The sequence below is a fragment of the Myotis nattereri genome, assembly GCF_964212035.1.
Source record: "Myotis nattereri genome assembly, chromosome: 2".
NCBI lineage: Eukaryota > Metazoa > Chordata > Mammalia > Chiroptera > Vespertilionidae > Myotis > Myotis nattereri.
This window is the reverse complement of record NC_138076.1, coordinates 32,166,902-32,185,474: the sequence shown is the minus strand read 5'-3', so window position 1 is coordinate 32,185,474 and position 18,573 is coordinate 32,166,902. Positions and strand designations below refer to the sequence as shown.

Below are 18,573 nucleotides of genomic sequence, written 5' to 3'. Positions count from 1 at the left end.
AACCCTGCGACCATGAGAAAATTGTTTAACTTCTCCAGTTCTCACTTTTCTCATTTGAAAAATGGGGCTAACCAATGGATTGCCTCATACAATTGTTATGAGTACTTAGTATGATGAGACCAGCACAAAGTTAGTGCCCAGTAAATATTACCTATACATGGCTATCATAAAAACTTAGATATTTTAGAGCTAGGAGATCCCTGAGAATTTACCCAAGAAAGATAAAAAATTTTATGTCTGAAATAGAGGAAGTGCAAAGCAGGATTTAATTTTTTCAAGAACATAAAGGCTATACTGCTAGAATCTTTGACTTATGATTCATTTACACCTAGACCTACATACACACATGTGTCCAAACAGCCATATCATTTTCATGGCCTATACTGGTATGCAGGGCAATGACAGATATTGCTGTTTGGAGCCTCTGGGATGAATGGAAGTCAGGATATGTAGATGGAGTTCAGGGGGAGGTTGTTTTATTCCTAGATCGGAGGATTTAAACTAATACAAAGGACAGAATGGCAGGAGGAAGTCTAGTGAAAGACAGATGCATATCAGTCAATCAAAGCATTTATAACCACCCATTGCATGCAGGCATTTTGCTATGCATGGGGAGTGATAGGAAATGTAAGCAATTCAAGATGTGCTCTTTGTAAGCACATATGTAAAATGAAGAAAATACATAAAATGCTGACAGTACATATCAAGAGAAATCACAAAATAGGACAGCCAGTGACAAGTGTCAAATGAATATGAAAATAATGGTTTTCTATTGCCTCCATATAGAAGAGGAGATTGTTATGGCCTGGGATAGTTAAGGGCATTTCATGGTGAAGGCTTGGATTTTCAAAATAAATAGTATTCAGACTAGAAAGAAGGGAATACTTTTCATTGAAGAAAATTTACTACACCATGTCTTTTTTGCCAGGGAATGAATGGGTTGCTTTGATAGAATAGGTACGTCAATAAGACAGGGGGAAAAAAGTGTTAAGAATGTATAGGTCATTGAAGAGTGACTCTGAAAGGGTTGTTATTGTTTGGAGGGGGCACTGTCTGCTATTTTTGGAGAAATTTACTGGATGGTATTATTCAGAGTAAACAATGGAACAAAAACTTTAAGTTGAGAGTATCAATTTTGTGTTCTCCACTTGAGCCTTTGCAGGCTGTTCACACACAACAAGAGTTTTAGAGAATGTATTGGTATAAGAGAAAATAAAAAAGGAGTGAATGATGACTACAAGAACTTGACACTAAAGATGGAGAATAGTGGACTCTTTAACAGAAAAAAAAGGAAGTTCTAAGTGGACACTAATTTTGTGGGTAGGATTTGGAGTTCAAGAGCTAAGAAGGACTTCTGGCTATAGATAATTGTTATGGAAACGATTATAGTTTTAGAGTTTAGGTGAGGATTCCAAGATGGAAAGATAGGAAAGGAAAATTTTGAAGGAAGCTTGAGAAATGGGGATGGTTGATAGCCTCTGAGGAAAATGTATAAAGATAAATGAGGGGGAAAAAAGAGTATTTGACCTCAAAGCCACACAGAGTGCCAAACTTTGAGAAATATACTGTGAGAAGGGCAAACATGCAGGTACAAAATAGGTGGTCGAAGAGATAGGAGAACACAGATGTCTAATTTCATAGAAACCAAGAGAGGAATTAAATCAGAAATCAGGAAAGACATAAACAGAAAATCTAAATTCTATTTTTGTTGACTAAACAAACTTGGGTTCCTATGGAATGACAGGAAATTTGACTAGAAGATTCTAACTGGTAGAGCATATAAAATGCAGTGTCACAACCACCCTTTACAGTTTGTCCCAGTCTGAATCCACATCATAACTGGTAAGACGGTCCTAAAAGACATTCCCTCTGAGCATGTGCCCTGACCAAAAATTGAGCCATGACCTCCTGGTTCATAAGTCAATGCTCAACCTCTGAGCCATGCCGGCCAAGCATGTGTGGCTTTTTAAAGTGAAGGTTTCATATTGAACAGACATGCTTAGCACTTTGAGGCAACTGTTGCTGCCATAGAAAGAATATGTTTAAGAAGGGGCATAGCACTGTTTAAACTGGAAAAGTATCATTTGAGAGCCGGGGCTGGGGAAAAGGTTGTGGCCTTGAGACAACCAGAGCAAGTTCTTTTTTTTAAAAAAAATTATTTATTGATTAAGTCATTACATATGTGTCCTTATCCCCACATTACCCCCCATCCTCCCCACTCATGCCCTCACCCCCCTGTTGTCTGTGTCCATTGGTTAGGCCTTTATGCTTGCATATAAGTCCTTTGGTTGATCTCTCTTCCTTACCCACACCCTCCCCGGCCTTCCCTCTGAGGTTTGACGGTCTGATCGATGCTTCTCTGTCTCTGGATCTGTTTTTGTTCATCAGTTTATGTTGTTCATTATATTCCACAAATGAGTGAGATTATGTGACATTTATCTTTCTCTGACTGTCTTATTTCACTTAGCATAATGCTCTCCAGTTCCATCCATGCTGTTGCAAATGGTAAGAACTCCTTTTTTACAGCAGCGTAGTATTCCATTGTGTAGATTAGTGCGAGCAATCATTCTGGGGTGGAAACCTACCTACCAATGGAAGTCAACAAGTCGGTGGCTCTAGGTTAACCGTAAATGCCCCCCCCCCCCCCCGCCAACACTGACATTGCAACCCTGTGGGAACACACAGTTGAATTTTCTACCCCCAAGACTTTGGGGCTTTTCTAGAGCCTATGCATACTGTGTTCTTAGATGCATGAGGACACACACACACACACACACACACACATACACAAAACTATCCTTTTCAGTTAGGGACACATGCTCAAGAATTTACATATGAAATGATTTTGGAAAATTTTTAAATTTCTGGAAATATTTTCTAAAAAGATAATGAGTAGATGAAACGATTAAAATAATGAAAATTCCAAAGCTTGGTGATGAATAAGTGGAATTTCACTACATATTCTCCGCCCTTTTATGGGTTTGTGAATATTATGTGATAAAAAGTTTTGAAATATTTGCTATCTTGATAGATAAAATGGGTAAGTTACTGTAGTCTTATATGCATTTCTTTGCACTTAATGAAAATGAACAGGTTTATTATTTAGTGGTCATGTATATTCACTTAAATTTTCTATACAGATTCTTTGCCCATATTTTAAAATCTGAGGATAAGGCCTTTATTTTGACTTGTAGGATGCTTTAAGAAAAATCAAGCCTTTTATTTAGTGTATTTGAATGTTCTATATTGTTCTTTTAAATTTGCATTTATTTTATATTTTTAACACATTTATTGTTAATGTTTAAATGAAAGCATTCATCCTTTTTTTTCCCCTTCATGGTTTGTGCCTTTGGTGTCATTTTTGGATAATTTACCTTAAAGAAGTACTGCTTTCAATATTGCAGCAACATAAAATATTACGTTGGTTAAAAAGAAAAAGTCCTGCCCTCTGACCTCCTTTACACCTCAATAGTTCCCAACTATTACTTTACTTTATATAGTTCACACTCTCTTAGTATATTAGCCATGAGTTTCTCTGTGCTACAAGTGTCAAGGATTCCCTCCACTCCACAGGACTCTTCCTTATACCCTCCTCACTCCTCCTTTATCAGGAGGAGACCATTCACATCGAGTTCCCTGGCACCCTCCCTTCTCCCTCACTCACCCTCTGTCATCACCTGGCTCTTTGTTCCCACATATGCACCTTGCTCAAACTGAAACCATCGTCCCTGTCCTGTTAACCTGTCACAGGTTCTGATGTCAAGGATTTCTTTAGTCAACAGGTAAGAAATGCCTTTTAACGTACCACTTTGGTAAAATGGTGTCACAGCCCCTCTGAGAAATCTGCAGTCCTACCCATTACTGATAAAATACTATCAAATTTCTGTGAAATGTTATGTAACTTTAACATCTGACCTGCTCTACCTTCCAGAATATCCTCCAGGTTCCCTCCTCTGGCCATACTCTCATGCATGCTTTCTTTCTTTATTTATTTTTTTGTTACAGTTGACATTCAATATTATATGCAGTTCCTACAGACCACTTCCCCAGATGTGGATCAGTCTTCTCCTATTTTATTGCCTCATCTCACTTGTTTTGCTCAATCCTCTCCATCCTAAAAGGCCAGATCTTTTGGTATCTCCACCATCACATTTCCTCTAATCCCTTTAGTTAGAATTAATCCCTGCTTTCCCCAAGATTCTGCTCAAAGTTAGCTGTACTCCTACTTACCTCTTAAGTCGTTCTGTTGTGTAGCCTGGCTAAGGGTCTTTCCTGTTATATTTGAGCCCCTCAAGAGTAGAGGTGTTTCTTTATTCTTCATTGTATTTTCCAGTGCCTTATTCAGAGGCTGATCATAAATATTTTGTAAATTTATTTAATTGATACTATATAAAATGTTATGCTATGGGTTTGGCTTTGAGTGTGTATCCTCAATAAACAGAGTTTCTGCTATGATTCATAGAGTAAACTTCTAACTTATAATTTAGTTTTGAAAAACGGATTACAATGTCCTTCTCCTGCCTTAGATTCCTGGTTTCAGTAAGACCTCCAGTGAACCATGTTCTCTAAGTAGACATTTGTCTTGCTTGTCAATCTACCCTTTGTGCCCTCACCTTTGACATCCTCCTTCACATGAGTCCCAAGTCCTGTATTGTGCCATGCTCCCTGGGCATATTGCCAACTATCTGCTGATCTAGTTGCCTGAAATTTCAACTTGTGCTCTAACTTAGATTTCCATGCTCCTTCCCCCTATTTAGATGTCAGATCACTCTAACACCGCTTTCCCACACCTGCTACCATGGTCTCTACTACAGTATTTCCCTAGTCAACTGGAGACATTGCTATTACATATGGTGGGACCCAGTCTCCAGCAATGACCCCCACCCCCCCATCCATAGGTGTGTCAGTTTCCGGGTGCTGGCCCTAGTCTGTTCAGTCTCAATGAAGCTAACCTTTGCATTCAGAGTATTTGTATACATAATAGGAAGATCAGTTGGGAAGTTTTGCTATGTGATGATAGGATTTTGTGGACTTCCCTGAGCAACTAACTCTCTGCTGAAATTGGAAAAAGTATGCCTTGAGTTTCTAATGATTTTAATGTGGGAATCATGTATATGTTCAATCAATTACACCTTACGACTAATTATGATTTCAGATAAGAGTAGCAATCACTTCAGAATTTGAAGTTCTTTGGGTTGAACTCATTCCATTGGGTAGTTACTTTTTTAACCTATTCATTTTCATTAATGAGTCACTTGTGATTATATTGATCCCTCTTTCAGGATGGTTCTCAGCCAGGGATGATTTTGCTTCCCTGGGATGTTTGGCAATTTCTGGGGACATTTTTGGTTGTCACACTGGGGAGGTACTACTGGCATTTAGGTAGAGACCAGAGATGCTGCTAATATCCCATGATGCACAGGTCAGCACCACAGCAGAGAATTATATCACCCAAAGTGTCAGCAGTTATGCTTCTATAATAAAGTATAATTAATAAAATCCTTTGGTGCCTTATAGATACTTCTATATTACTTGGGGGGGAGGGTGTTGATTTTCTCAAATCCACCCTTCATTTTATATAGGTGGTTACAATTTGGTCTGTTATGGATGAGTAGCTACCCTGACCTTTTCCTCATAGAATTCCACCCAATCTCTTCCCTCCATTTGTATGTAAAAGAAACTATAGTCTATGGAATTCATCTGCTACTTGGTTGTGCCTTATATATCTTCTAATCCCTTCTTTTCATCCCTGCTACCGCACAAATGAAATATAAACTCTGTCTCCTTTATCAACTCAAGGAACTCATCTACTTTCCACTGTCCATATACTTCTCTTTCCCCCATTGATGTTCCATCAAACAATTTTCAGTTTATAGAAAAGTTTCCCTTCTCCCCTCCAATACTTCTTTGCTGAATTTTGTTCACTTTTGTGCTATGATAACATATTTCTTCATTATCATTGTATTTCTCTTGCTAGTATATGTTTTCTTGTATTAAATGGAAATGCAGCAATACTTTGTTTTTTCTATATTTTCTTATGAAAATTTTATTATTCAATTAGTATTTAACTGATGATTATTTCAATCTATAAAATATAACAATTTTATTTTCTTACAGTAAGTACACAACTTATTTTATTCAGAGAAAGGACACACAACTTAACTACTTTGTGTTGACTTCCATAGGTTTACCTGAAGAAGAGGGATTCTCCAGGTTGTCTGTGAGTGGGACAGCGACCTCAACATTTCAGAGACATAGAGAGAGTCACACCACTCAGGTAATGACCCCCAGATATTCATAGATGCCATGATAACAAATTAAGTTATGACAGGAAATTCATTAAGTATGACCAGGAACGTATTTTTTTACTGGATTAGAGAGGGGAGCTACTCCCATCTCCATCCTAAGTTTCTTCAGCTCAACATTCTTCTTTCTCCTCTACTTCAGTTGACTTCAGTTTTCTGTGGGTTTGAAAAATAATAATGTGTCCCATATAAATAAAAAATGAATAAATGGTTTTAAAATGTAATAGTGTAGATATAATTTATGTTATGGTATTTTAAAATTACTGTCAGGGAAAGATGATATTAAATGTACTGAATTATGTGAATAAGTTTTCCACATTTGACCTCAGCTAAAATAAGAGCCCTTTAAGTGATAAATAAATGGAACTAAAATACATGAAGCACCTATGGTTTGCGGCATGCCATTATATCTCAGTTACTTCTTCCAGATTCCATGTAATCCAAATTCAATTAAAATATGACATGTGATCAGAGCCCAGTAAAATCAAAATGAGGTGGCAGTGTACAACATTGTGTTTCCGTGATTTCACATATATGCTTATGTGCTTGGACTTAGGAAGTTTACCAAAATCAAGGTTATCACTTCCAGAAAAAAAAATAACCACTAGTGTTTTTAGAAAGAAGAAGGATTTATATTATATAGTTTGGTGTTTTGATATGTTGAATTTTAAAATACTGTTTTCAGTAATTATCTTCAAAAAGATACCACTTTGCATTCGAGGTGGTGTACAAACAACAATAGACTTTATTATCAACATATTCAATGTGTAGCAGCAGAATTCTTATTTCGTATGAAGTTACTGTTACATCTTTTAGTATTGCAAATATCTGTGTAAAATTCTTTGAAAATCTCAGTCAAGTATCCAGATGTTTTCATGAAATCAGCTATCCGGCTAATGATCAGCTTGCATCTGAGTATTTCGCATAATGTAGGAAAGGCCTTATTATCAGATGAGACTTTTCTAAATAACACTGATGAGGTAGTGTGAAAAATCAATAATTTTAATCTTAAAAATAAATCTCACAGGAGGTAATCTGCTCAAATCATTTTCACTGAAATTGAAAGAAAATGCTAATTGGTTGCAATACTATATTGTCCTAATCTCCTCTCTGTTCCTTAGAAATTCGCTTACTTTACCTTATAAGCGTTAAAGATGCTTTATCTAAGGCAGTGGTTCTCAACCTTCCTAATGCCACGACCCTTTAATACAATTCCTCATGTTGTAGTGATCCCCAACCACAAAATTATTTTTGTTGCTACTTCATAACTGTAATTTTGCTACTGTTATGAATCGTAATGTAAATATCTGATATGCAGGATGTATTTTCATTGTTACAAATTGAACATAATTAAAGCATAGTGATTAATCACAAAACAATATGTAATTATATATGTGTTTTCCGATGTTCTTAGGCAACCCCTGTGAAAGGGTCATTCGACCCCCAAAGGGGTGGCGAACCGCTGATCTAAGGTAATTCACAGAGGGCCCTGCTTGTTATGAACACTGGTTTGATTTTTATTACAGGGTTGACTCCTGTACATGAGAGCACAATGACACCCTTCCCAGGACTCCCACTACAATGTGGTGCATGCAGGAAAAGTTAATATTAAAAGAAGGTGCTTAACATAGGCATCTCTGAAACTTTTCCTCTGATCTTTCATGGACTTGGCCAAGAAGCAAAGAGAGATGGGAAAGGTCACCAGGAATAATTTCCCATTCCTAGTTTTCAATGGAGGCTTGTTTTCAAATGCAAATATGTCAGCCTCCAGTTATCTCATAATGCATTTTTTTCAAGGAAATGGAAAACCAGAGTCATTTTATTCCATGTAAAAGTATGGGTATTCTCATGGTAGGACACATTCCTCACTGTTGAAAAGCTATACAAGTTATATGAAACTATGCATTTAGTGGCCACACATCTTTCAGCACAAATGCCTCTTGTGTCCCATTTATAGAGGAAATATGGACACATACAGGCATATTACACTTTAGATTTTCTACTAATGCAATTAAATAGGAATTCTATAAAGTCAGCTGGACTGATTGTACATATAGCAGCAAAATAAAATGTTGACTAAAATATTGAACCTTCCCTCTTTAAGGATGTCTATATTTTAATTAGCATCATCAGTGATTTTAATAAAATCTTTTTAAGGAAAATAAACCATATGGGCATTGTTGTAGGTAAAGAAAGCATGAAATAGATTTAGTAATTTGCCCAAGATTATAGGGAAGATTCAGAGTCTACAGTTTGAATGGATGTCAGCATCATAAGTCCTGTTTCTGAGAATGAACTTACAATAACCTACTAAAGGAATGCAGGAGTAATTCAACTTTTTCATAAAATTTGAAGAATGTTTGGCTCAAGACAAAAATCTAAGCAGCTGTAGTAGACATTGATGATTTGTTATTTTTAGCTGCCAGTCATAAATTTCTCACCTACCACCGTGAAATGTTAAGAGGGAGACTCCCTTTTTCTCTCTCCTTTGACAGCTAGACAAATATATGTGAGAAGGGCTCAGTCACTCTATCAACCATAGATTATGGAGTGAGAGACATATACTGGAAAGGACAGAATAGATGGCGCCATGGGGGTCACATCTGGCAGTGGTGGCTCCCTCCAGTGGCAGATGTTGGTCAATGTATATCTATTGCCAGCCACTGCATCCAGCTTTGTCCAATTTGTGAGATCTTATTTTCTAACTTCATGTCATTCTTTTGCATTTCCAATAAATCTTTTAACTGTTAAGATGTTCAGAGTTAGTTTTCATTGCTTGCAAGTAAGAATTTTAACGGACACTAATTTGATACTCTTTTTTCATGGTACCGAATATTAAAAATGTAGTTTATGTTCATTTGCATCATGATTTTTATTAATTTTATTATTTTGCAAACTATCATGGATTTACATAAAAGTAGTAAAAAATAATTTTACTTAAAATATTTGAAAATAGTGCAAACTGAGACATTAGCTGTATTGTGAATGTGGCTGAGTTCATTTATGCTCCTTATATGGGTTTGGTAGGTCCATGCTGTGAACTGAGATAAAATACTCATGACCTTCCAAAGCACTCAGCATGAATAAAACCAGCAGTGAATGTGTGACGTCATAGAATTCCACATGCTAGCCCTGGAGGTGGGCTTTGTGGCACATCCAGTACTCAAATTTAGAATTGCATAGGTCATAGAAGCCACTTAGATTGGTTTTAGAATGCAAAAACCAACTTTTGTAAAAACAATAATATGATATTTACCTACTTGACATTTTATGAGATATAAAATCACTTTTAAAAAAATTTGGTGCCACTTGGCATGATGCAAGCCCTTAGAAATAATTCAGAGGCCGAAGACTCAGCAGTGAATGAAATACTGAGAACATCCTCCAACCCAGAATGACTTCTTAGCATTTTTTGCTGTGATTGCAATCCTCTGCTGACGCAAAAGGCCAGGTAACTTGACACAGGAAGCCCATGGATTATAAATAGCGCAAAAGCATGAGCAGCACAGGAGGGGTGTCCTGAAGACAGGAGGGTGCCAGACAGGGTTGGATAAAATAAATGTTTAGTGCTTGCCCTTGGCGTAAAATTGCTGGTTGCACATCTGGTTAGGGGTCCACACTTGACATTGAAAAATGAGATGTTTTCTTTTTCCATTTGAGCACAGCTTATTTGTATTTACATTCTCATTTTTACTTTACCAACTTTCACTGCATGCCATTTTCTTCCTCTCAGCTGTCTGCTCTCCATCGTGTGGTTTATGATTTTTGATTTTCACTATGGGCATTTATCATATTTCTTGCCAAGCCTTTTTTATATTTGTTTGTTTTTCTAAAAGAGCATAAAAAATTTTATTAATATCTGTCAGATTCAAATGTTCATTGTAAGAAATCATTAATGGTGTCTGTTAAAATAGTGGCAATTCAGCACCTGAAAGCTTAGTATATATTTCGCCCACTCCAGAAACAGCTGCCAATGAATGCCATAGCATAATCAATATGCCATTGATCCACATCAAGAAACAAATTATGTGGTTTGTTTTACTGAAAGATCAAAGAAACCTTTTTGTAATGTCACATATTAACAAAATGAACAGTTGCAGGGTACTAAATAAACCCAGTGGCTTCTTTCTATATTCATTTTATTTGTGACATAGACCTGCTTTGAAATATACTGTGGCATGGAAAAGAAAGTGTGTTACATAAAATAACTAAATCTAGACATTTACTTTAATCATTAAGGGATAGCTCTAAAGCCTATGGTAGGGAAAAAATAGATAACCATTTCAAAAAGAAATATCTATGTATTTCATTCAGAAGCTACACACAGATGAAGATCTAGCATAGATGCTCTTTCACATAGCTGAAGTTCCTAGGAATCAGTATGCACCACTCATGACTTCCATATTATGTGCAAGAGATGAAAGCAGTGAAATTAATTTGATGGTATGAGATAAATGGCAGCCTTTCAACAGAAAAATGACATATCCTGTACAGATATATAAAAGTTAGAAGAAAAAAGACAACAAAACCAAATCCTATATTTTGCATTTTTCCTTCATAAAACTCAAACCATACATATGTCCTAAATGTATTCAAGTACATAGTTTTCCTAGTGAAGACACTGACTATTACCAATGAAGATAATTTAATTTTAAGAAATATTAAAAGAATGAGAAATGAGAATTGGGATATGTTTTTAAAGAGAAGAAAGATCTTTGAAATCTCTGCATGCTCACCTTCCAGATGAGAAACCTGCAATTAGCCAACACTATTGCATAAGGGAGCAAGTAACAATGCAACTGAGAAAATGTGGTTAAGTATAAATTCTGGTTAACTTAAGAATTTCAATATTAATTCAATTTAATTTTTTAAATAAAAGAAATAAAAGACCTACGTATGAATCCCATATGTGTTATTTAACATGTGAGTATAGAAAATAGTAATTATTTTTCAGATTTATTAGAGAGAATATGCGTAACATGTCAAGCATGCTGCCTGCAATATAATAAATGCTGAAAAAGGGCGTGACATTATTATTACAGTACTAGAGGCCCGTGTGGGGTCCTTTGGCCTGGCCTGCACCCTCTCGCAATCCAGGACCCCACCAGGGGATGTTGGATAGCCAGTTTCAACCTGATCCCTGCAGGCCCAATCCAGACAGGAGGGAGTCCAATCCTGTGCGTTGAGTGTCTGTCCCCTGGTGGTCAGTGTGCATCATAGTGACTGGTCGACTGGTCAATTAGGCATATATATATATATATATTCCTTTTTTTCAAGGTTAATATTCTGAACATCAACTCTGACTCTAATAGGAAGATACTACCTAAATATGTAGGAGATTATATTGAATCAGCAGGACCCAACATTTATCTGGGATTTTGATAAAGTATATATGTCATGCATGTGATTTTCAAAAATACTTTGTTATGGAATACTAGAGGCCCGATGCACAAAATTCTTGTAGGGGGGCCCTCAGTCCAGCCCAGGGGTAAGCAAACTTCTTGACTTGAGGGCCACAATGGGTTCTTAAACTGGACCAGAGGGCCGGAACAAAAGCATGGATGGAGTGTTTGTGTGAACTAATATAAATTCAAAGTAAACATCATTACATAAAAGGGTACGGTCTTTTTTTTTTTTTAGTTTTATTCATTTCAAACGGGCCGGATCCGGCCCGTGGGCCGTAGTTTGCCCATGGCTGGTCCAGCCTGTGCCCTCTTGCAATCTGAGATCCCTCACTCCTAACCGCCTGCCTGCTCGGTCCTAATGGTCCACCCGCATGCTTCTTGACTCTTGGCTTGCCACTCCTTAGCACTGCTGTGAAGGCGGGAAGGGCCCCTGCCACTGCCCCTGTGCTCACCAGCCGTGAGTCCAGCTTTTGGCTGAGAGGTACTCCCACTGTGGGAACACACTGACCACCAGGGGGCAGCTTCTTCATGGAGCATCTGCCCCTGGTGGTCAGTGCACATCATAACGACTGGTCGTTCTGGTTGTTTCACTGTAATGGTTGCTGGGCTTTTATTACATAGACTAAAGGCCCGGTGCATGAAATTTGTGCACTGGGGGGGTTGTCCCTCAGCCCAGCCTGCACCCTCTCCAATCTGGGACCCCTCAGGGGATATCTGACTGCAGATATTGGACATCCCTCTCACAATCCAGGACCGCTGGCTCCTAACCACTCGCCTTCCTGCCTGCCTGATTGCCCCTATCCGCTTCTGCCTGCCTGTCTGATCACCCCCTAACCACTCCCCTGCCAGCCTGATTGACACCTAACTGTTCCCCTGCCAGCCTGATCACCCTCAACTGCCCTCCCCGGCTGGCCCGATTGCCCCCAACTGCCCTCCCCTGCAGGCCCGTCACCTCCAACTGTCCTCCCCTACAGGCCTGGTCCCCCCCAACTGCCCTCTCTTGCTGGCCATCTTATGACAATGTGGGGATGGCCATCCTGTGATGACATGGGGGCAGCCATCTTGTGACATCGTGGGGGTGGCCATCTTGTGGCAGCCATCTTGTGACAACATGGGGATGGCCATTTTGTGACAACGTGGGGTGGCCATCTTGTGACAATGTGGGGGTGGCCATCTTGTGACGATGTGGGGGTGGCCATGTTGTGATGACCTGGGGGCAGCCATCTTGTGATATGAGGGCATGAGGGTCAATTTGCATATTACCTCTTTATTATATAGAATTATAATCTTAGGAAAAAATGACAGTGACTAGTAAAACACCCAACTTCAATAAATCTTATCATTTTACCGTATTTGCTTTGGCACCATATTTTAGAGAAATATATATCCAGGTCCTGATCTCATCCCTGCCTGACACACCAAGTTGAATCACATCCTGAACATAATGTATAACTCTCCATTACACTTTTAAAGCTTGTCATTTTTACCTCCAGTGATATCCTAGGTTTAATTTTCTCTAGGACCCACTTGCTTATCTTTCTAGTGGTCCAGGGTTTCGGTAGAGCTCTCCTCCAACACCATATTTCAACTGAATCTTTTTTTCCCCCTATCAGCTTTCTCCACTGTCCAACTTTCATATCCATACATAACAATTGGCAACATGAGAGTGTGAATGACCTTAGCTTTGGTCTCCAATGACACATCTTTACTCTTGGAGATCTTTCCCAGTTCTTCCATTGCCATTCTTCCAAGTCTCAATCTTCTCTTGACCTTTTGGCTGCAGTCACCATTTGAATTGATGACTGAACCAAGGTAAGCAAAATCTTTAACAATTTTAGTATCATTGTCTATGTTAAAGATGTGTATTTCTTCTATAGTCAAGATTTTTTTTATCTTCGTGATGTTCAAATAGAGTCCTGCTTTCACACTTTTGTTTTTACTTTCATCAGAAGTCATTTCAAATCATTGCTACTTTCTGCCAATAAGATGGTGTCATCTGTATATCTTAAGTTATTGATATTTCTTCTACCAATTTTCACTTTTTCCCAAGTCTAGTCTTTTTTGAAATGCTATGTTCTGCATACAGATTGAAAAAATAGGGAGATAAAATGGATCCTTGTCTGATACCTTTGCCTATAGGAAACCATTCAGTCTTTTCATATCCTGTCCTGACAGTGGCTTCCTGCCCATGCCTCAGAACAGTCCAGTGCTGACGCACCCCCACTTCTTTCAGAGCAATCCAAGCTTTTCATGATTCATGAAGTCAAAGGCTTTACTGTAGTCTATGAAACATAGACCAACCTTCTGAAATTCTTTGGAGCACTCTAGTATCCAGTGAATATTCACAATTAGAATCCAGCTTAAACAACCTCTTTATTTGTGTGGGATGTTAGAACTGGTGTTATAGTTACTGCACTCCTTGACATCTCCTTTCTTGAAAACTGGGATGTAAATGAGATGCATCCAGCCTGTAGCCATTGTTTTGTTTCCATATTTGTCGACATACTCTTGTTAGGATTTTGACAGACTCAGTGTCTGTGGCTTGAAATAAATATATTGATATCCCATCTGCCCCTGGTGATTCATTTCTTTCCAACACTTCCAGGACTGCTTTCCTTTCACTTTCTAGAATTGCAGGTTCTCCCTCCTAGTGATCTTTAAAGGTGTCTGTCATTCTTTTGTCTCTTCTTTACAGACCTTCAGGATTCTCTTTCCACCTTTCCTTTATTTTCTCCTGACTAAATAATGTGCTTCCTTCATTCAGCGTTCCTATTCCAGGTTGAATTTCCCTATTATTTTCCTGAATCTTCTGGTAGGGATCTCTTGGTTATTGTTCTTGTGTGTGTGCGTGTGTGCGTGTGTGTGTGTGTGTGTTTTGTTCCTTTTTATCTCCTTATATTGACTATGTAATAGTTCTTTTTTTTATCTATCCATGACAGTCATTGAAAAATTGTATTCAGGATTGAAACCCTACTTGAACTACCATTTATTTTTGCCTCTCACTTGCCATTGACAATATTTAGCGTTTCATCCATCTTGATTTGTTCTTTCCTTTTTACTTTTCATGTTGTCTTTTGGCATTCTTCCTTTCCTAGTATCAGTCGACAGTTCTTCTAGTTTTTGTCACTTAAGTTTAACAGTGCAAATCTCTTTTAATGTGAACTTTAAATCCATCAGGTATGTTATCTTCGTTATATTTTGGCACTATAATTCCTTTGATGATGCTCTTCTTCAGCTTCACTCTCATGTTTGATATTAACAATTCATGGTCAATACCACCATCTGATCCTGGTCTTGTTTGGGCAGAGAGAATATAGCTTCTCCATCTCCTGTTTCCAATCATATAGTCTATTTGATTTCTGTATTGGCTTTCTGGAGATGCCCATGTATATAGTCATCTGGTTGTTTGAAGATGGACAATCTCCTGCTTCATCCCTGATACATAATCCAAATTTTCCATTGACATTTGATTCTGCTTTATTTCCTATGTTTGCATTCTAATCACCTATAATTATCTGCATATCTTGTTTAGGTGTACAATCAATTTCTTCTTGGATACTTGTGTGAAAGCTTTCAATTTTGTCTTCTTCGGCCTCTGTAATTGGAGCAGACTTGAATGATAGTTACGTTAATAGGTTTTTCTAGAAGTCTGCTTGATATTGTTCAGTCAGACCTTGTACTATACCCCCTAACTGTCTGTGCTACATCTTGCCTCTGTATTAAAGCTATTCTTTTCATTCTGAGTTTGTCATTCCAGAGTAGAGGACTTTATAGTTGACTGACTGGAAATGTCCAACTTTAGTCCATTTCAGTTTGCTACCACCAAGCACTGCAATTGTTAGATGTCCCATTTCTTGCCTTGCATTTTCAGTGTACTTGGTTCATGCTTCTTGTGTTCCACGTTCTGATTGTATGTGTTGTGCAGCATCACTCTTTCCTTTTGCCTTCATGCACATCAGGCACTAAATGTCCTTCTGGCTTAGGCCTAGTTGCATCATTGGCACCCATTCTATTCATATTTGTTCTCTGCTCTTCCCTGATAACTGTTTGAGTGCTGTCTGACCTGGGAGTCTCATCTTTCAGAATGATCTCATATTTCATTTTGGGCTCTCTCATTATAGGGTGTTCAAGGTAAAGCAGAAAATAAACAGAATAAGAGAAGAAAATGAAGCAATGGTTTACTATTGACTTCTGCCAAAGTATGTACATCCAAACCACATGTGCTTGAGTCTGTGGTGCTGCAATCACCAAACTCCTATTAACAGTAATTTGTTCCATTTAACCTGCATTATTGACTTTTACTCTATAGTTGTCACATATCGTATATCTCTATACTTTATAGTTGTCATATATATTACATCTACATACATTGAATATATTCTCCCAGGCAATGTTAAAACTTTGCTCTCAACAGTGATGCATGTTTTAGACAACTTTAATGGAGAAAAATAATCTTTTTTGTTTACCCCATGACTTACAATTTCTATGGCTCTTCTTCATTCCTGGAGTTTTAAGTGTCCTTCCATTGTCATTCACTTCACCCCAAAGAACCTCCTTTAGCATTTTATTTGCAGCAGGTCAAGAAATTCTCTTCATTTTTAAAAAATCTGAACATGTCTTATTTGCTTTAAGACTGTTTTTATTCCTTCCACAATTCACTTGCTTTTGTTTACTTTTCTGAATCATCACGTTGATGTTTATGTATTTTTTTCTAAATGTTTAGTTATAATCAGTGAGGGAAATAGGCTTTAGTGGGCTTGCTTCATCTTGGCCATGCTTATATGCTTATCACACATAAATTTATAATGTTATTATGTCAAATCAGTTGGTCTTTATCTTTATGGGTTGTGCTTTTCTTGTTCTATTCAAGAATATCTTTCTTATGAAAAAAAAAAAAAAAAACACCTCTCTTACCCTGCTGCTATAAATATATATTTTTACATATATTTTTAAGATTAGGTTTGATTTTTTTATAGTTAGAACTTTAAGCTACTTGGCATTTGTTTTTGATAGTAGTGAAAATTAATAATTTAATTTTATAGTTTTCTATGCTGATAACAATTTTCCACACTTTATACAACAAAGGACCATGCTTCTGACTTTCTCCTACTTCTGAGTACATTGCCAGAAATGGACTGTTCTCCACATTTATCATTGGCTTTCCAGATGCTTCTTTAACATTACTTTCCTCTTGATGCCCTTCCTTGAGCACCCCTTCCAAGCAACATAGGTAGCTGCCTCTGTAAATTGGTTCTTGTGACTCTATAATACAAGTCTCTTTTATACAACTTATTTTGTTGTATTATAATCATGTATGTAGATCCTGATAGACTTCTGAACATAGAGAGAACACATTGAATGCATCTTAATCATTTCTGTATTCCAAACACAATGTCCTTAATAAATTGCCAGCTCTATGTAATTATCAACCAGTAGCAGCCTCAGGAGGATTAATAGAAAGCAGACTGATAGAATATTCTTAAATTCATCAAATACTATAATACATGCCCATGTTAAAAATGTACCAGTAGACTTGGTAAATAGGGTCACAGGCAGTTGCCTCATTGATTAGAGGATATTAATGTCACATTTTATATGGTAATTAGGTTCTAAAGTTGGCATGTAATGTGAGAGTCACAATAAAAATGACTGACTTTGGAAAATCCCTTATATTGCTCATAAAGAATGACATACATGGTTTTAATATATATAACTCTATTTATATTCATACTAGAGGCCCGGTGCATGAAATTCATGCACTTGGGTGGGGGGGTTGTCCCTCAGCCTGGCCTGTGCCCTCTCGCAGTCTGGGAGCCCTCGGATGATGTCCAACTCTGGGGAGCGGGCCTAAGCCGGCAGTCGGACATCCTTAGCGCTGCTGCAGAGGCAGGAGAGGCTCCTGCCACCACTTCTCTGCTCGCCAGCCATGAGCCTGGCTTCTGGCTGAGTGGTGCTCCCCCTGTGGGAGCGCCCTGACCACCAGGGGGCAGTTCCAGCATTGAGCATCTGCCCCCTAGTGGTCAGTACATGTCATAGAGACCGGTCGTTTTTGCTGTTTGGTCAATTTGCATATTAGCCTTTTATTATATAGGATATATATGGATTTATGCATAGTGCATAAAACAAAATAAAGTACATAATATACATATTTTGAATTCTAAGAAAGTGGATTACATAAAATTGAATTTTTGGAGGTTCATTTATTCAGTCATTCAAACAATACTTATTGAGGATCTACTTGTGCCAGGCAAGTAGAAGCCATAGAGTTGCATATTATCAAAAGGTCAGTAGTAGCCTAACACTACATTACAATGCCTATATTATTCATCTCACTATATCGCATCATGTAGGCATTTCATATCATCACAAGAAGATGGGTGAGTACAGTGCAATAAGGTACTTTGAGAGAGAGAAGAGAGGCAACATTCACATTACTTTTATTACAGTAATAGAGGTCCAATGCATAAAAATTCATGCAAGAGTATGCCCTCCTTCCCCTGACTTCTGGCATCGGCTTCCCTCTGGTGCCCAGGACCCGGGCTGCTTCCCTCCTCTGGCTGCCCTCCAGCACCCAGGATCTGGGTTGCTTCCTTCCTCTAACCACCCACAGGTACCCAGGACCCGGGCTGGCTTCTCTCAGGCTGCCTGCAGGCACCTGGGACCCAGCTGGCTTCCCTCCAGTCCCAGCTTCGTCAGGAAGGACATCTAGAAGACGTCCAGTCTAATTAGCATATTGCCCTTTTATTATTATAGATATTGTTACAATAATTATATTTTATTTACACTATTAATTATTAATCTTTTACTGTACATAGTTTATAAATCAAATGTTATTAAAAGTATATATGGGCTAAGCCAGTTTG

General features: G+C 38.0%; 1 protein-coding gene across 1 annotated transcript in view; it reads left to right on the top strand.

Annotated features, from left to right (window-relative positions):
• Positions 1-18,573, top strand: part of MYO16 (myosin XVI) — a 418,102-nt gene that overhangs the window by 380,545 nt on the left and 18,984 nt on the right. Inside the window, exon 33 of the mRNA XM_081084505.1 lies at positions 6,186-6,277. Coding sequence (XP_080940631.1) covers positions 6,186-6,277 — 92 coding nt within the window. The remainder of the gene's footprint in view (positions 1-6,185; positions 6,278-18,573) is intronic.